The sequence below is a fragment of the Salvelinus sp. IW2-2015 genome, linkage group LG20 (assembly GCF_002910315.2).
Source record: "Salvelinus sp. IW2-2015 linkage group LG20, ASM291031v2, whole genome shotgun sequence".
Lineage (NCBI taxonomy): Eukaryota > Metazoa > Chordata > Actinopteri > Salmoniformes > Salmonidae > Salvelinus > Salvelinus sp. IW2-2015.
The window spans coordinates 28,221,002-28,241,410 of record NC_036860.1 but is presented as its reverse complement, the minus strand read 5'-3'; the positions used below and the strand labels follow the sequence as shown (position 1 = coordinate 28,241,410).

The 20,409-nt window shown below is 42.1% G+C and overlaps 2 protein-coding genes and 1 non-coding gene across 9 annotated transcripts in view; 1 reads left to right on the top strand and 2 right to left on the bottom strand.

Moving 5' to 3' along the window:
• Positions 1-10,617, bottom strand: part of LOC111981284 (CAP-Gly domain-containing linker protein 2-like) — a 73,953-nt gene extending 63,336 nt beyond the window's left edge. For 3 of the 6 annotated variants that reach the window (XM_024012498.2, XM_070449324.1, XM_024012497.2), the window contains exons 1-2: positions 9,776-10,617; positions 4,034-4,253 (exon numbers count right to left, since the gene is read on the bottom strand). In XM_024012498.2, the coding sequence (XP_023868266.1) occupies positions 4,034-4,157 (124 nt within the window). In that variant the 5' untranslated portion in view covers positions 4,158-4,253; positions 9,776-10,617. The remainder of the gene's footprint in view (positions 1-4,033; positions 4,254-9,775) is intronic. The other 3 variants (XM_024012495.2, XM_070449325.1, XM_024012496.2) reach the window with 2 other exon arrangements.
• Positions 10,618-12,764: 2,147 nt separating this feature from the next.
• Positions 12,765-20,409, bottom strand: part of LOC111980350 (rasGAP-activating-like protein 1) — a 12,560-nt gene continuing 4,915 nt past the window's right edge. For both annotated transcript variants that reach the window (XM_070449323.1, XM_024011074.2), the window contains 3 exons: positions 19,551-19,660; positions 18,143-18,269; positions 12,765-14,154 (listed from right to left, as the gene is read on the bottom strand). In XM_070449323.1, coding sequence (XP_070305424.1) covers positions 14,030-14,154; positions 18,143-18,269; positions 19,551-19,660 — 362 coding nt within the window. In that variant the 3' untranslated portion in view covers positions 12,765-14,029. The remainder of the gene's footprint in view (positions 14,155-18,142; positions 18,270-19,550; positions 19,661-20,409) is intronic.
• trnaa-ugc (transfer RNA alanine (anticodon UGC)) lies at positions 19,340-19,416 on the top strand. The gene has a single exon. It is a non-coding gene; the product is annotated as a tRNA-Ala (tRNA).

Genomic DNA, 20,409 nt, shown 5'->3' with positions numbered 1-20,409 from the left:
ATAGCTACACTGTTTGTATTCGGTCATGCTCCCGGTCACCTTGCCCTGGTTAAAAGCAGTGGTTCGCGCTTTTAGTTTCACGCGAATGCTGCCGTCAATCCACGGTTTCTGGTTTGGGAATGTTTTAATCGTTGCTGTGGGTACGACATCGTCAATGCACTTCCTAATGAACTCGCTCACCGAATCAGCATATTCGTCAATATTGTTGTTGGACGCAATGCGGAACATATTCCAATCCGCGTGATCGAAGCAGTCTTGAAGCGTGGATTCAGATTGGTCGGACCAGCGTTGAACAGACCTGAGCGTGGGAGCTTGTTGTTTTAGTTTCTGTTTGTAGGCTGGAATCAACAAAATGGAGTCGTGGTCAGCTTTTCCGAAAGGGGGGCGGGGGAGGCCTTATATGCGTCGCGGAAATTAGTATAACAATGATCTAGGGTTTTTCCAGCCCTGGTAGCACAATCGATATGCTGATAGAATTTAGGGAGTTTTGTTTTTGATTAGCCTTGTTAAATCCCCAGCTACGATGAATGCAGCCTCAGGGTGTGTGGTTTCCAGTTTACAAGAGTCAGATAAAGTTCGTTCAGGGCCATCGATGTGTCTGCTTGGGGGGGAATATATACGGCTGTGATTATGATTGAAGAGAATTCCCTTGGTAGATAATGCGGTCGACATTTGATTGTGAGGAGTTCTAGATCAGGTGAACAGAATGACTTGAGTTCCTGTGTGTTGTTATGATGATAACACCACGTCTCGTTAATCATAAGGCATACCCCCCGCCCTCTTCTTACCAGAAAGATGTTTGTTTCTGTCGGCGCGATGCATGAAGAAACCAGCTGGCTGCACGACTCCGTTAGCGTCTCTTGAGTTAGCCATGTTTCCGTGAAGCAGAGCACGTTGCAATCCCTGATGTCTCTCTGGAATGCTACCCGTGCTCGGATTTCATCAACCTTATTGTCAAGAGACTGGACATTGGCGAGTAGTATGCTAGGGAGTGGAGCGCGATGTGCCCGTCTCCGAAGCCTGACCACGAGACCGCCTCGTTTTCCCCTTTTACGGCGTCGCACAGGGTCGCCGGCTGGGATCAGATCCATTGTATTGGGTGGAAGGCAAAACACTGGATCCGTTTCGGGAAAGTCATATTCCTGGTAGGAACGATGATGAGTTGACGTTAATCGTATATTCAGTAGTTCCTCCCGACTGTATGTAATGAACCTAAGATTACCTGGGGTACCGATGTAAGAAATAACACATAAAAAAACAAATACTGCATATTTTCCAAGGAACGCGAAGCGAGGCGGCCATCTCTTTTTCGGCGCCGGAAGCACCATTGTTATGTTTGGAGGAAAAAGGGGGAGGCTTGCAAGCCGAAGAACACTATCCCAACCGTGAAGCACAGGGGTGGCAGCATCATGTTGTGGGGGTGCTTTGCTGCAGGAGGGACTGGTGCACTTCACAAAATAGATGGCATCATGAGGTAGGAAAATTATGTGGATATATTGAAGCAACATCTCAAGACATCAGTCAGGAAGTTAAAGCTTGGTCGCAAATGGGTCTTCCAAATGGACATTGACCCCAAGCATACTTCCAAAGTTGTGGCAAAATGGCTTAAGGACACAAAGTCAAGGTATTGGAGTGGCCATCACAAAGCCCTGACATCAATCCTAAAGAACATTTGTGCGCAGAATTGAAAAGGTGTGTGCAAGCAAGGAGGCCTACAAACCTGACTCAGTTACACCAGCTTTGTCAGGAGGAATGGGCCAAAATTCACCCAACTTATGTGGGAAGCTTGTGGAAGGCTACCCGAAACGTTTGACCCAAGTTAAACAATTTAAGGCAATGCTACAAATACTAATTGAGTGTATGTAAACTTCTGACCCACTGGGAATGTGATGAAAGAAATAAAAGCTGAAATAAGCTGAAATAAATAAATAAATAAGGCAATAATAGGCAAATAAACAAATAATACAATAATACAATAAATCATTCTCTCTACTATTATTCTGACATTTCACATTGTTAAAATACAGTGGTGATCCTAACTGACCTAAGACAGGGAATTTTTACTAGGATTAAATGTCAGGAATTGTGAAAAACTGAGTTTAAATGTATTTGGCTAAGGTGTGTGTAAACTTCCGACTTCAAYTGTATGTTGGTGCACCATTATATATAATCACAATATATTTCTAAATGGAAAAAGTAGCCTTTTGGTATTGAAATCCAAGGAGGATGAACATAGGAACAGGACAACAAGAGGATATTATCTAGGCCTGCCTGCTTATTATCAAATCAATTGGACCTCAATAAAGGGAAGAATATGTACTGTATTATATCACCAATCAACGACAGACAAAATGGCAATGATCTTGAACTAAAAAGGAAATTAGAGCAGGGCTTTTAGTACACAAATGGAAATTTGATGACCAAACAGCTATTCACTCAACAGCCCTAACCTGATTCTCTGTGTGAGAGGGACTTGAAGTAGGCCGATATACTAAGTCCTACCTCTACCGATTAAAGATACTTCCTTTTTATATAAATAAAGCATTGCTAATATTGCTTACAACATATATTCATATTGTGTTACATATTCATATTGTGTTACAAAACTGTGCATGGAGAGAGGCATTTTACCAACATTCAATAACTAAGATAATTCACACGACTTTGTGAATTTGGATAATTGAGAAGGAATTCAAATAACACTATTAGTAATTTGAAACAATATTAGTCCTACATCCCTTAAAATAACTATCTATTGATAGGTAATTATGCATAATCTATTGGTAGTTATACTTACAACATACACTAACACTGCACTGCAAAATAGTCCTTTTGAAGAAAGAACAAAAAATAAATAAAAAACATATGCACTGTCAAAGGCATTACTGCAATGCCTGATTCTCATCTACCCACGACTGTACTTCCTGTGTTTTTCTCTTTCCTTTCCTTTGCTCACAACATTCCACCATGATACAGCTGCCTCTGATTGAACTCTCCCATACAGGCTAATGCAAATAACAAKACAGCAGAAGCAGCCCAGACTCCCCCAGWCAGTGCTTGGCCTACTGTAGGCTAATATCAGCCGAGTGCAGCTGGGAGGGAGAGTCTAGCTGTAATTTTGCAGAAAGCTGCGCCAGTGTTACACACGCATCTGTGGCGTTAGGGTCACAGGTTAGCGTTTTTCGTCATGACTCTTGTTCTGGAGGCAGTTCTGCAGAGTGGTCAGTAGCTCGTACAGCCACAAAATCATAAAATCTAACTGTAAACCTAACCCTAACCTTAACCACACTGCTAACCCTAACCTTAAATTAAGACTAAAAAGCTTTTTTTTTTAAAGGCTAATTTTTACAATATAGCCAATTTTGACTTTACAGCTGGCCTATTTAAGGGGAAATTGCTCAGTTCTGCCCAGGACAAGACTCATGACAACAAACATCATCCTGCCTAGGGTCTGGGCTTGTTATGTGATCTAAAACCGGGAATAACGTAAGTGTCCTATTTCTGTTGGCTTTGCACAACACCTGGGTAGATGGAGAGTAGGTTTCGGATTTGTCATGGTAGTAGACAAATATGGTTTAGTACTAAGATGTCATCTCCCGTGAATCACAACAAAGTCACCTACAACAGTGATTCTCAACCTGGGGTGCCAATACCCCTAAGGGTACCTGGCATATCCACAAGGGGTACTTGAGAAGACTCATAAGAACACAGGCCTAATGATCAGTTGCACATGAAGGGGTACTTCGGACAAAGCAAAATGTGATTGGGGCTACAGTAACCAAAAAACATTTTTAAACTCTGACCTAAAGCATAATACTGTACCTAGTGCCCTGATTTTTTTCTGACAACATGAGCTGACCAGGAAAAACTCAGGGCCCTGACAACAAACAAACAATCAATTACAACAATCAAGGAATCGCTGGTCACTTCCAATGATGAAATGCCACCATGATTGATAAGCTAACTAAGCGATAGGAAATCCACTCTCTTCCTGAGTCTAGAGGAAGACTTGAAGTGTGAAGAAGTGACTTACTGTCTTTATGGCTCACAGTGCCGGAAGCAGATCCCCCAGCAGACGTTCGTCCCACGGGGCCAGGGGAGTGCTTTGGGCCCCTGCCAGGGATCTTCAGTCCACTGGACTTCAGCATGTTCATCATGTACAGGGGAGATGTGCAGGGATGAGAAAGTCCCTATCAAGGCTTTCGGTTTGAGGCACTAGAAATCGGAATGGTGGCAATCTCTCTCCATTTTAGCTGTGGAGATGGGTGGAAGCATCAAAGTGTATTAGTGACGACGCTAGCTTTATCCATCTGTAAAGGACAATTAGGTTCATAGAAACATTACAGGAACGTTCTGTGCTCGCTGGGTTCCTTGTTGAGAACTCCAGCCCTTTTAAAACTTAAGCCATGTCAAGGTGTAGCCTATACTGTACTACTGTAAAGACCTACACATTTAAATAATTGAGTGGTTCCTTTTAAATTTTAAAAAATTAACTATAGATAAGAAAACAATAAGCACTATTTCTGATTTGGGTTATTAATCATCGTTGTTTTCTCCTGAACTCTGGCCAATGGGCCTTAGTAAGTCAAATGTATAGTTTTAAGTGTGTTGTTGGTGAATTAATGCACATGGACTTAAATGTGTTCACTTTCACAAAAAGAGCTTCCCGTTTTGCCTCAATGCTAAAATTTGTATTTCAAGAATATTCACTGACAGAAAAAGAGACATTTGGTCTTGTCTTTGGTTGTGCATTCATTCCAAATGAATATCCTAGGGCTATTTATAGAATTGTGGTTATAATAGTGGTTATTAGACTTCTGTTAGGGTTAGGGTGGCCTTATGCCAGTGCCATAGCATCACATGTCTATGAGAGGACTTCATTGCACTAGGCCCTGCCCACACACTCTGAGATCTGATCAGCTGTATTCACAATTGCATGCATGGCCTACAAGACAACATCTCTCCAACCATAATATGCAATTCATGACAGCGTTACATCACTGTTCTAGCACCACGTCGCACTTATGCAGGTTTCGAGATAAGACGACTGACAAAATGCAAAGATGCTTTTACAGTATCATCAGCACCATTCAGTCGACTCATGTATCAACATCAATTCGTAGGTTATTTTACGCAATAGTCCTGTATATGCTTTCAGAATATTTCCTCAGGGCAGTTTTATGACAGCTCTGCTAGGGGGCTATATTCTTGACAATACAAAGTTGCTACTTTGTAGCCTATATACACTACATGACCAAAAGTATGTTGACACATGCTCGTCAAACATCTCATTCCAAAATCATGGGCATTAATATGGAGTTAGTCCCCCTTTGCTGCTATAACAGCTTCCACTCTTCTGAGAAAGCTTTCCACTAGATGTTGGAACATTGCTGCGGGGATTTGCTTCCATTCAGTCACAAGAGCATTAGTGAGGTCGGGCACTGATGTTGGGCGATTAAGTTCCAAGCACAGAATCGTCTAGAATGTCATTGTATGCTGTAGCATTAAGATTTTCCATTACCGAAACTAAGGGGCCTAGCCCGAACCATGAAAAACAGCCTCAGACCTTTATTCCTCCTCCACCAAACTTTACAGTTGGCACTATGCATTCGGGCAGGTAGCGTGCTCCGGGCATCCGCCAAACCCATATTCGTCCGTCGGGCTGCCATATGGTGAAGTGTGATTACCATATGGTGAAGTGTGAAGTGTAATCCTGAGAACGCGTTTCCACTGCTCATGAGTCTAATAGTGGCGAGCTTTACAACACTCCAGCCCACGCTTGGCAATGCACATGGTGATCTTAGGCTTGTGTGCAGCTGCTCAGCCATGTAAACTAATTTCATGAAGCTCCCGAAGGACAGTTCTTGTGCTGACGTTGCTTCCAGAGGCAGTTTAGAACTCGGTAGTGAGTGTTGTAACTGGGGACAGACTATTTTTCCCCGCAACATGCTTCAGCACTTGTCGYTCCATTCTGTGAGCTTGTGTGGCCTACCACTTTGCGCTGACCGTTTCCACTTCACAATAACAGCACTTACAGTTGACCGGGAAAGCTCTAGCAGAAATTTGATGAACTGACTTGTCGGAAAGGTGGCATCCTATGACGGTGCCACGTTGAAAGCCACTAGGATGGCGTCGACAGAGATGGTCACCTCGCTTCGCGTTCTTAGGAAACTATGCCGTATTTTGTTTTTTTATGAATTATTTCTTACACTAGGAAATCTTAAGTCTTATTACATACAGCCAGGAAGAACTATTGGATATAAGAGCAACGTCAACGTACCAACATTACGACCAGGAAAATGACTTTCCCGAAGCGGATCCTCTGTTTGGACCACCATCCAGGACAATGGATAGGATCCCAGTAGACGACCCAAAACAACAGCGCCGCAGAAGGGGCAGACGGAGCGGTCTTCTGGTCAGGCTCCGTAGACGGGCACATCGCTCACCGCTCCCGAGTATACTACTCGCCAATGTCCAGTCTCTTGACAACAAGGTAGACGAAATTCGAGCAAGGGTTGCCTTTCAGAGATTGTAACATTCTCTGTTTCACGGAAACAATGCTCACTCGGGATACGTTATCAGAGTCCGTACAGCCACCCGGTTTCTTCACGCATCGCGCCGACAGAAACAAACATCTCTCTGGTAAGAAGAAGGGCAGGGGTGTATGCCTTATGATTAACGAGTTGTGGTGTGATCATAACTCAAGCCCTTTTGTTCACCTGACCTAGAATTCCTTACAATCAAATGCCGACCACATTTTCTACCAAGAGAATTCTCTTCGATTATAATGACAGGCGTGTATATCCCCCCCAAGCAGACACCTCGACGGCCCTGAAAGATCTTCATTGGACTCTATGTAAACTGGAAAYCACATATCCTGAGGCTGCATTTATTGTAGCTGGGGATTTGAACAAGGCTAATCTGAAAACAAGGCTCCCTAAATTTTATCAGCATATTGAATGCGCGACCCGGGCTGGCAAAATCCTGGATCATTGCTACTCTAACTTCCGCAACGCATACAAAGCCCTCCCTCCGGCAAATTTGACCACGACTCCATTTTGTTGCTCCCAGCCTATAGACAGAGACAGAAACTAAAACAGGAAACGCCCGTGCTCAGGTCTGTTCAACGCTGGTTCGACCAATTTGACTCCACGCTTCAAGATTGCTTCGATCACGTGGACTGGGATATGTTCACGGATAGCCTCAGACAACAACATTGATGTATACGCTGATTCGGTGAGCGAGTTTATTAGCAAGTGCATCAGTGATGTTGTACCCACGGTGACTATTAAAACCTTCCCCAACCAGAAACCGTGGATTGATGGCAGCATTCGCGCAAAACTGAAAGCGCAAACCACTGCTTTTAATCATGGCAAGGTGACCGGAAACATGACCGAATACAAACAGTGTAGCTATTCTCTCTGCATGGTAATCAAACAAGCTAAGCGTCAGTATAGAGACAAAGTAGAGTCGCAATTCAACGGCTCAGACACAAGACATATGTGGCAGGGTCTCCAGTCAATCACGGATTACAAAAAGAAAACCAGCCCCGTCGCGGACACCGACGTCTTGCTCCCAGACAACTAAACAACTTCTTTGCTCGCTTTGAGGACAATACAGTGCCACTGACACGGCCCGCTACCAAAACCTGCAGGCTCTCCTTCACCGCAGCCAACGTGAGTAAAACATTTAAACGCGTTAACCCTCGCAAGGCTGCCGTCCCAGATGGCATCCCTAGCCACGTCCTCAGAGCATGCGCAGACCAGCTGGCTGGTGTGTTTACGGACATATTCAATCAATCCCTATCCCAGTCTGTTGTTCCCACATGCTTCAAGAGAGCCACCATTGTTCCTGTTCCCAAGAAAGCTAAGGTAACTGAGATAAACAACTATCGCTCCATAGCATTCACTTCCGTCATCATAAAGTGCTTTGAGAAACTAGTTAARGATCACATCACCTCCACCCTACCCGACACCCTAGACCCACTCCAATTTGCTTACCGCCCCAATAGGTCCACAGACGACGCAATCGCAATCACACTGCACACTGCCCTAACCCATCTGGACAAGAGGAATACCTATGTAAGAATGCTGTTCATCGATTACAGCTCAGCATTTAACACCATAGTACCCTCCAAACACGTCATTAAGCTCGAGACCCTGGGTCTCGACCCCGCCCTGTGCAACTGGGTCCTAGACTTTCTGACGGGTCGCCCCCAGGTGGTGAGGGTAGAAAACAACATCTCCACCCCGCTGATCCTCAACACTGGGGCCCCACAAGGGTGCGTTCTCAGCCCTCTCCTGTACTCCCTGTTCACCCATGACTGCGTGGCCATGCACACCTCCAACTCAATCATCAAGTTTGCAGACGACACTACAGTGGTAGGCTTGATTACCAACAACGACGAGACAGCCTACATGGAGGAGGTGAGGGCCCTCGGAGTGTGGTGTCAGGAAAATAACCTCACACTCAACGTCAACAAAACAAAGGAGATGATCGTGGACTTCAGGAAACAGCAGAGTGAGCACCCCCCTATCCACATCAACGGGACAGTAGTGGAGAAGGTGGAAAGTTTTAAGTTTCTCGGCGTACATATCACGGACAAACTGAAATGGTCCACCCACACAGACAGCGTGGTGGAGAAGGCGCAACTGTGCATCTTCAACCTCAGGAGGCTGAAGACATTTGGCTTGTCACCAAAAACACTCACAAACTTTTACAGATGCACAATCGAAAGCATCCTGTCGGGCTGTGTCACCGCCTGGTACGGCAACTGCTCCATTGTTGTCCTTCACCCGAGCCACTGCCTGTTCACCCCGCTATCATCCAGAATGCGAGGTCAGTACAGGTGCATCAAAGCTGGGACCGAGAGACTGAAAAACAGCTTCTATCTCAAGGCCATCAGACTGTTAAACAGCCATCACTAACATTGAGTGGCTGCTGCCAACATACTGACTCAAATCTCTAGCCACTTTAATAATACAAAATTGGATGTAATAAATGTATCACTAGTCACTTTAAACAATGCCACTTTATATAACGTTTACATACCCTACATTACTCATCTCATATGTATATACTGTACTCTATACCATCTACTGCATCTTGCCTATGCCGTTCGGCCATCGCTCATCCATATATTTATATGTACATATTCTTATTCATTTTTTTACAATTGTGTGTATAAGGTAGTTGTTGTGAAATTGTTAGATTACTTGTTAGATATTACTGCACGGTTGGAACTAGAAGCACAAGCATTTCTCTACACTCGCACTAACATCTGCTAACCATGTGTATGTGACCAATAAAATTTGATTTGATTTGAGCGCTTCAATAAGGCCATTCTACTACCAATGTTTTTATATGGAGATTGCATGGCTGTGTGCTCGATTTTATACACCAGTCAGCAACGAGTGTGACTGAAATAGCCGAATCCACTAATTTGAAGGGGTGTCCACATACTTTTGTGTGTGTATATATATGTATATATATATATGACAGTGCAGTAGGGCTAAGCTTGGCTACAATATTACAATTTGACGTTCTAAGCATCAAGGACCATTAGGCTATTGAGTGACACATTGTCTTTGCTAAGCTTGTTGGATACATTGTTTACAGAATTATATTGCGAATTGATATTTCTGTGATAGGGAAACAGAATGCGCATCCAATCACATACAACCTATTGACCTATTGTTATACCAACTACAGCGTGGTGTGCATTTCTATTTCAACTCAACAAATCCAGATAAATATGCATGAAAGAAACGCTTACCTTTTAATGTACAATTTACGCATGAACGTATTTGTTTTTCCTAGAGGAGGGGTGCGCTGATCGGTTGATTTATCAGAAGGTTGCCACTCCCTATACACCAACACAGGGATGCACAAAAAATATGGATGCTGAGCTGGAGCTGAAAGGGAGAGTGTGATAGGATGCGAGCCGCATTTGGCTATTTCAGGCGACTGAGATGCCGGTTTAATTTCAAAATGCGACTTTCAGGAACAAAATGAGATTGTTTTCAGGAACAAAATGAGATTGTTTTCTCATAGCAAACAGAAACAACAACGTAACTATATGCCAAGTCCTCGGTCTCCCTTCTTGTTTGCGGTTTTGGTGTGCAACGCAGCATCAGCAACTCACATTCAATCATGCAGCTTCGATCCCCGTCCACGACTCTTAAAGGCGCTGTATGGTCAATATGTAGTCTGCATTGGTCGGGCAGCGTTTACGGTACGGTGATAGCCTCTACAGAAGTCATGGCATTCATAGTTCTTGCGCTTCGCCAAGCAGCGCAGAGCTGTTGTGAAGGAAGTTGTCAAGGAAGTTAGTTTGTGTTTATACAGGACCTCCCGCCCTCACCTACCGTTAACCAATTACGTAAATGCGGAGCTATACGGAGCCCTACACATTGTTACACAATTTGAGAGGCACACGGTGAAGCGGAACAGAGCTCAATTTGGCCTCCGCGAGTGCGTCACACCATCCATACGGCGCCTCCGAACACATTTTCGGATCAAGCATAAATTGACTCTTAAAAACGTTGACCAGTACGCAGTCAGTCGCACATGTGGCGTACTGAACACAGAAGATGAGGTTTTCAATGTTTCGCTTGGGGGCGCAATGGATTTTCGGCCTCTTTTATCGCCTCTGTAGCCGCCCCCTTCGCTGGCTCAACCAAACAAAGAGCTAAGGAAGTGGACGCTGTTGCTGAGAGAGTTGTGAATAGAAGAAGGCCAACAATGTTGTGGCCGGCTTGGAAGGCATTCATAAATAGTTGCATATTTTGTATATTTAAGGTGTATAATAAGAATTTATCCAGATTATTCTTTGGTCCAGCTGTTCAACTTGCTTACAGGAATTTATGTGCACCTGGTGCTGAATCACTGGGAAATTGTTATCCTTCCTGAAAATTCATTAAATTAGATCCCACTTTGCAATAGGCTATAGCACTGTCCCTAATACGATTTACAATAATTACAATATACTTTTTTTTGCAACTCACACTAAAGGATTTCCAAACATACATACAATTGAGATAATGAACTGACAATATAATAACATTGTAATTACACTGCCTACTGTTCTAATACCATACAGGCTAAATAAACAGACCTGTATAAGGGAAACTTATTGAACAGTAGGTCTACTGGATATTTGGAAATGCCAACTATAAGTAGTCTTGCCCTATCTTATATTTTGCAATATTTATGGTAAAAGGAAAAAGTATTTTAGCAGAGACATTTGAACAACTCTCAATCAGTTACACCTGATTGAGGCACTGCATCTCAGTGCAAGAGGCGACACTATAGTCCCTGGTTCGAATCCAAGCTGAATCATATCTGGTCGTGATTGGGAGTCCCATAGGACGGCGCACAATCGGCCCAGTGTTGTTCGGTTTGGCCGGGGTAGGCCGTCATTATAAATAAGCATTTTACTTGCCTAGTTAAATAAAAGTTCAATAAAAAATAAAGTTAAATGTGCACTGGTCCATCATCAATACCCTTTGAAGCACTCAACAATCATCGCTTCAGGCATCTCAATGGCTGTGGCACAACATTGATAGATTGAGGCTATTTGTCAGTGTCTAATCTATATTGTGGGCCTGAGTGTCAAGGATGAGGTTAGCCTATTACATGCTTATATAAAAATGCTAATTTCCAATAGGGTGTGATGCAATGGGTGGCGAAAGATATTGTTGAAGTGATGTCTCATGGTTAGTAATGTTTAGTCAACAAATTAACCTAGACTTAGCGGTGGTAAATGATGAGTTGTGAATGTAGCAGGTCAAATGGGTAGATTGAGTAAATTGAGCTAAATCCATACCATAGATTGTGTAGACCCCCCTATAGATGCATGAGGAAAAATCTGAAGGTCTTTCTAAATAAATGTGAATTGGGAACATTGAAATAATTCCACTATAGATTACTCTTGCAGTATGAAAATGTCTCACTAACTTAGGTCCATGTACTGAGTGTAAAAAAGTTGATATATAGCTGATAACCAGATTAATAAAAAAAAAAGCTTATGGACAGAAAAGATACAATTACATTTTCCCATTCCTAAAGCTGCATTATTGATATAAACAATTCAAAATGAATGGAACATCCAGATCACAGAAGTGGAAAGTGGATAACCTATCCATAGTTGGTTGTGACATAAACTAATATGTTATGTCACCATATATCTTAAAATCAGTGGTGGCACCAATAATTGTCACTGTGGTAGCTTGGTCATTGCGTAGGGATGCTTGCCATCAATGGTGTACATGTATGTACTTATCAATTGTTTCATGGTGGTGCTAGGTCTAGTGAGGGTGTGTCAGAACCGGCAAGGCCCTCTCTGGAGCCACCTCTGCTTAAAATTGAGTGAGGAGAGGGGGAGCAAAGGGGCTTGGATGTTTCTTGTTTCCATGAGATGTTRAAGCCACAACAGGAAGTACATTCTTTCTGTAGGGCTGAAGATCTGGACTTTAGCCAAACTATGCAAACAGATACTACATGAGCCTTGATTACCATTATTTAATGCATGTTTCTGTAATATTTCGCTAACAATTGTCTGACTTGGGATACTGCATTGTGTCATTCAACGAGGAGTGACACAGGTATTGATATGCCACTGTAAGTCAACTGTAATACTGTGAGTCAACCCACATTTGAGTAATAAGATAGGCATACTGGAAGCACTATACAGAACTAAGAGTGTAGACTGAAACTTTTGATAAGCAAATGTCTTTATATCAATGTTGACTAGATGTTTAGAGTTCTTTTTTTTTTTTTACATACAATACAAGTAGTTTTTAATGACCTTGCACACGGTTAATTAAGCATGTACTCTGGTCACATGTAAAGCAACACATTTTCCATTTTTGTAATCTAATATACATTGCACTTGATTAAATCTGAAATGAATGCATTGTGTGTAAAGAACTGTATAAAGTATTGCCTATCTATATCCACACAGTCACTATACAAGCCAGCACCATATTGGTGTCCACTGTATAGCTGGTTTGAATTACATTTAGATAATTCTCAAATTATTAGAGAGAACTGGAATTTCAAACTGTACTTGCAGGTGCTTTACACAAAATGTGTTGATATGCAACATGGAAGTAGTTAACCATTTGGTTCTTCCTGGAAAGATACAGTATAAAGTACACCAACCCTGTATACCGTACAGCTCCAGGGTACAGTTTTGCCTAGGTACAGATCTAGGATCAGCTTCTCCTCCCCCAATCCTTTTACCATTATTGGGGAAAATGCTAAACTGACCCAAGATCAGCGTCTAGGTGCAACCTCACTTTACACCATACTGTATAGCACTTCACAAGCATACTTATGCAACTGAGCCACCTAGTGGTTAATAACAATGAACTATGTTAATGGTCCAACATTTTACATTCACCTGGTGAAACAGAAAGAAAATAGCATATACAAATGTGCAATATAAATGTATAAGATTTATAAGAACATATGCACACATACAATAAAAACCTAACACATAAAAAAGGTTAGAATTTACACAGAATGGCAACATTAATAAAGGGATGACAATATCTTCCACTTCACATTTCTGAGAATAATCTTTCAGGGGTCCATTCATTCTCAATTTTAACACTTCAACAATTCATTTGCATACATATACAGACAATCTGTCCTCAGAAATGCATTTTCCTCCTCGTCTGTACAATTGTTTATACTGTTCCAGAGCATCATATTCATAAGTGCATGTAAAAAGTCTAGGGTACAGTAAATCCATTTGAATTTAATCACTTTGACAGTACACCTTTTGATTTGAATGAAACCTTCCATTCATATTTGCCCATTGTAGAAGTGCTCAGAAAGTTACTTTTTGGACCTGAATGCTAAAACATTCCAGAGATAAAAGGTGGGGACTGAGGGGGGGGAATGGGTTTGGGTTATCTTTGTATGCATTTTTGGGATATCTTTGTATGCACTATAGAGGGGATGAGGGAGTATCATTTGGGACATCCTAGGCCTGAAAACTGCCTGTTGAGTTGACGTTCTGTTACGTTTGCAGCTCCAGGAGAAAGTTTCTATTCTTTGACCTCCTCTCCTCCACTGCAGTGTGGGAGTCCTGCAGGTCCTGTAGGACACTGAACAACCTTGTGACCCCGTCCAGCTTCTTCTCACCTGGGACAGGAGGCCAGATAACAGATTACAGACTGGGATCAACCAGCACAGAGATACACAGAGACATATCTTTCAAACACACTTTAGCCACAAGCAGCACCGCAGATGAACATGATGTACGACAATGCACTCAGAGTATTTGCACGTGCACTTAAAAAGCTACAACGTGATAGCTGCAGGACCACAACCATAACCGCAATCATAACCATGACAAATGCGTGCCCTCTAATGTCTAGGAAGGCACGTAGAAGGGAATAGAAGGGCAGATAGTCTAGAACCCCCAACCAGGGGTACTTGAGAAGACTCATGAGACCATAGTCCTACTGGTAAAATGCATATAAAAAGGGGTACTTCAGGGGTACTCCGGGCAGAGCAAAATTCAGRTGGTGGTAAAGTAACCAAAAAAGGTTGGGAACCACTGGTATAGAACACAGAATTTGGCCTGTTGTCTTTCATTACAATCGTATGCATTCAAACAAATAATAACCAGCAACTTGATTATATACTGTATATCATTACAAGTTTCAAGGACCCTACCTTCAGAATTTGTGCTCCTAAGTTGAAAAATGTAGGAACACAATGCATTTTTTGGGGGGTATTAAAGCGGCAATCTTTACATAATTAATTTATAAGTTCAAAAAGTGATGTAGTAACTGCATATTTCCCCTTTAATAACAAGAATTGCCAGCAATTACAAAATACAGGGTTTAGGAGCACCATCAAAAAATATATTTTAAGACTGAGATATAGCCTACATTGGGCCAATTTGAATCCTAGCTACATTTGTATCTAATTTCCTGAATAAGCACTCCCTTTTTCTTTCTTTCTGTGCCACCATAAGTTTGCATACTACTGAGGCTGTGAGACAATAAAAATAAAAATCACTACAACAGTTATTACCTGGGTGATTGTTTTGTAGRGGCACTGGTGCTCCCAAATAAAACTTTCAGGTAGAACGGCAAAATATTTAGTAGCACATGCCMCCCAAAATTGTAGCACTGTAGAGCCTGGGCCCCAATTGCATGAAACACATTAAGTTAATTTCCCCCTTAAGTCAGTTGCACAAAACATTTCAAGGTGAATTTCCCCCGTAAATTAAGTGAAAAGKTTAAGGGTACACATGGGGTGGTTACAAAAGGAAAACATCAACCAGCTAGCTACTTAGCTAAACAATGGAAGGTGCACAATCCATGGCTACAAAGCTAGCTGGCTAGTTTGCTATAGGTACTCTATAAGCTAACTTGATGTACTAGAAAGTGACTACAAGAAACGTGATTTATTATCTTCTGAAGCAATTTGGTTATCCTGTCTTGATTGGAGAAATTTTATTTTGCTATCTCACAAAATGATAGCAATCTCTTTGAGGAGTCATTTATGTAGTGAATCAGGCATCTCCATGGTAACCAGATACTCTTTCTGCCATACATGCCTTCAAACTACCATAAAACCCCTCAAGTATGCTTTGAACTAAGGAAATATTTGAGGGGCTCTATGCAATGGCCTTAAACAATTCCCTTGGGTAAGGGAAAATGATTCCTTAAGGTAAACCCTTAAGGGTAACCCTTAAGATGTTTTATGCAACCAGGCCCTGGGCCCRTAAAACATATTAAGTTMATTTCCCCCCTTATCTTTCCCCTTAAAGTTTCTTTAACTTAAAAGGTTTTGTGCAACTGACTTAAAGGTGAATTCCCCCCTTCAATTAAGTGAAAAAGTTAAAGGTGCYGCTTAAGTGCTTTATTTAGTATGGATAACAACATAAACAGCATTTGTGGAGTAGAATGTTGCAAAAGGAAAACATCAACCAGCTAGCTAGGTGTATAGCTAGCTAGCTACTTAGCTAAACAATGGAAGGTGCACAATCCATGGCTACAAAGCTAGCTGGCTAGATAGCCATCTACAGTTGAAGTCGGAAGTTTACATACACTTAGGTTGGAGTCATTAAAACTCATATTCAACCACTCCACAAATTTCTTGTTAACAAACTATAGTTTTGGCAAGTCGGTTAGGACATCTACTTTGTGCATGACACAAGTAATTTTTCCAACAATTGTTTCCAGGACAGCTTAATTTTAATTATAGATTCACCTGTATCCACAATTTCAGTGGGTCCGAAAGCTTTAGCATACACTTAAGCTTGACCTGTTGTCCTTTACAGAACGAGCTTGGGAAATGTCGAAAATTATGTGTCGATTGGCTTCTGCAAAGTGTCTTGATAGGTCTAATTTGACAATATTTGACAATTTATTTTTGAGTAAAATTGTGGCATGTACTTCAAGGCCTACCTTCAAACTCAGTGCCTCTTTGCTTTGACAACAGTGGGAAAATCAAAAGAAATCAGCCAAGACCTCGTAAAAAAAAATTGTAGACCTCCACAAGTCTGGTTCATCCTTGGGAGCAATTCTCGAACACGCTGCAGGTACCCGACGTTTCAATTTTTTCTGAGGGCAAAGACATAACTTTACAAATGTATAGAACACTTATGGGAACCTCACGCACGCCTGTCCATAGCGTTCAGGCAACGCGCGCGATCTGTCTCTCTGTGCTCCTAGAGCTTAACGGTTACTTTTGGTTGCGAAAGTGGGCAAATCACTCCCAGAACAACATGCAAAAGGACTTGTGGTGGAAGATTGCCTTGGAGGAAACAGGTAGAAAAGTAGTCTATATCCAGTAAACGAGTCCTAGGTATGCGATCATAGAGCCGCGAAGGGCCACTCAGGAGGGAAGAAGCCACTGTGCTTTTCAAAATCGCCATATAAAAGCCAGCCTAGCGGTTTGCAACTGAGCATGGGGACAAAAGATCGTATCTTTTTTGGTAGAAATTGTTTCTTGGTCGGTTGATGAAACAAATATAGGAGGGTTTTTGGCCATAATGACATGGTTTAGTGTTTTTGGTTAGGAAATAAGGGGGGAGGCTTGCAATGCCGACAGAATACGCCATTCCCCAATGTGAAAGGCACTGGGGTAGCAGCATCAATGTTTGTGGGGTGCTTTGTGCAGGAGGGACTGGGTGGCCTTCGACAAAATAGTTTGAACCATCATGAGGCAGGAAAATTATGTGGATATATTGAGCATCATTTCAAGAATCAATCAGGAAGTTAAGCTTGTCTCAAATGGGTTTTCCAAATGGCAATGACCCCAAGCTTACTTCAAACTTGTGCAAAATGGCTTAAGGACAACAAAGTCAAGTATTGGAATGGCATCACAAGCCCTAACCTCAATCCCATAGAAAATGTTGGGCAGAACTGAAAAAGCATCTGCGAGCAGGAGGCCTACAAACCTGACTCAGTTACACCTGACTCAGTTACAGGAGGAATGGGCCAAAATTCACCCACTTGATTGTGGAAGCTTGTGGAAGGTAACCCAAAACATTTGACCAAAGTTAAACAATTTAAAGGCAATGTACCAAACACTCAATTAGTATTTGCAAACTTCTGACCCACTGGAATTGTGATGAAGAAATAAAAGCTGAATAATCACTCTACTATTATCCACTTCTTAAATATAGAAGTGTGACTGCCTAACTGACCTAAGTGACGGGTGTGGGAGGAATTTCTGGGTTCCAACGGCCTATGTCCATGACACACCTGATTTAAGTAATCAGCTGGTTACTGGGAGCTCAATTTGCTGAATCGGTGTTAAGAGTAGGGCTGGTGCAAAAACCTGCACACCTGCCCAGGAGGGCTGGCACCTTGTGCGGCAGGTAGCCTAGTGGTTCGAGTGTYGGGCCAGTAAACGAAAGGTTGCTGGATCGAATCCCCTTGCTGACAAGGTAAAAATCTGTCGTCCTGCCCCTGAGCAAGGYAGTTAACCCACTGTTCCCCGAGYGCCGTGGATGTCGATTATGGCAGCCCCCCGCATCTCTCTGATTCAGAGGGGTTGGGTTAAATGCGTAAGACACATTTCAGTTGAATGCATTCAGTTGTACAATTGACTAGGTATCCCCCTTTACTGTATTAATGCATTGCATTGGCACRCCAAAAGGCAGTACCTGCTTTGTCCTTCTGGTGGCAGCAGCTCCATCTTTCTCCTGTGTAAACCCTTGGGTGGAAGGAGTGTCTGTTGTGGCTGCAGGCTTTCCTCAGGGCCAGGAGCCACTGATTTAGCTCATTGACACTCTACAGGTGGAGAGACAAAGAGAGAGATGGTAGAGACCAAATCAGACAATTAATCTAGGCCCGTATTCATAAAATGTCTCAGTGTGAGGCTGATTTAGGATCAGTTCTGCCTTTTAGATCATAGTGAATAACATTGCATGAATAGGTCAGACCTGAACCTAGATGAAGACTCCTCTGAAACACTATGAATACAGACCCTGTACTTATCGGTACTACCACTGACAGAAAGCAGTGGTGTTTGATCTTAATATGAGCAGTTTCTCACAGCAGGAAAATAATCCTGCAGCAACAGGAAATGTGAATTATTGTGAGAATTATAATTCATTTACATTTTTGCAGTGGTTGATAATTTTTTTGTTAGAGCAAATCAAGTCTGACATTTTAACGTGGAAATTTCCTGCAACAACAGGGTGATCAAATKAGTTTGTGTGCATTGTGTGATCGCCACATGTTTATTTTGCAAGYGTTACATTATGTATTCCATTTTTTWAATGTTTTTATCACTTGTGTGTGATACCGAGAAAAATTCCCAGAGACCATTTTGGCAAAAATAATGTTTTCCCGATTAAGAATAAATATGTTAAACTTAAGCTGTGTGTAGTACACATTTTGGGGCAGTCCCAAACTGCATGCACCACCACCAGTCCGTGCCGATAGTGTATGTGTCTGAAATGGCACCCTATTCTTTATATAGTGCACTGCATTTGACCAGGGCCCGCATAGGGAAGTGGGTGTCATCTGCTTTGTGAAGAGGCTGACCTTACAGTACAGATATGGGCTGCGTCTCAAAATGCACTCTGTTCTGTAAATTGCTTTGGATAAAAGCATCTGCTCAGGGGTATATATTATAAATCAACAAATCAACCACACAATATAGAATGAATTAATCAGGATTAAGACCAAGCATCTTACTACATATAATCCAATAAAGGTTATTTTTTAATGTACTAAAAAAGCTTTGAAAAACTGTTGAGTCTCCAGTTAAAAGGCAAAGGATGAAAACTAGCATACATGGCCTGTGGCCCTCGAGGACCGGAGCAGTTTAGCTCTGATCTAAGGCAACCCGGGAGGGTCCCGTGTGGCTCAGTTGGTAGAGCATGGCGCTTGCAACGCCAGGGTTGTGGGTTCAATTCCCACGGGGGGACCAGGATGAATATGTATGAACTTTCCAATTTGTAAGTCGCTCTGGATAAGAGCGTCTGCTAAATGACTTAAATGTAATGTAAATGTAACCCAGGAGATACATGAGAGAATGAGGTGTGGCATTGATTTGGCACTCACATTAAGATGGGGGCCCATGGATTGGCACAGCAGCTCTGTTAGTGGTTGGTAGTGGCCGGAGGGTCTCATCTCGGAGGTGCATCTGCAGGCGCAGAGATTCCAGAGTGCCCCTGGAGCAGAGTACAGAAGAAGAAAATAACTGGAAGTCATATCAAAACAGAGGGAAATATTTTTCTGGCAAATCTTTGCGGAAAGGAGAACCTTGTGTAACGGCTCTCGTTGGTGGTAGAAAGAGTAGACCAAGGCGCAGCGTGGAAAGTGTTCATGATTTTAATTTAAAAAACATTCAAACAAAATCGAAAACGCACAGTTCTGTCAGGCAACAGTAACTAAACAGAAAACAAGATCCCACAACCTAATGGTGGGAAAAAAGGGCTGCCTAAGTATGATCCCCAATCAGAGACAACGATAGACAGCTGCCTATGATTGGAAACCACACTCGGCCAAAAACAAAGAAACAGAAAACATAGAATTTCCCACCCGAGTCACACCCTGACCTAACCAAACATAGAGAATAATAAGGATCTCTAAGGTCAGGGCRTGACACCTTGCCTATGACAAAAACATATTAAGGGAACCAGTATACCCAGCCAGTACCAATGCAGTCACTGAAAACAGTCCTGAAAGTATCTTAAAGATAAACATCTTCATTTATTTTTTTTTATAATAAGAAGAATTGAATTCGGAAAGTATAATGAATAATAATTACATTYGGAAAGTATTCAGACGCCTTCACTTTTCCCACATATTGTTAGGTTACATCCTTATTCTAAAATGGATTCAATTGTTTTTTTCCCCTCATCAATCTACACACAATACCCCATAATGACAAAGCCTAATTTATAAAAAATAAAAAAAC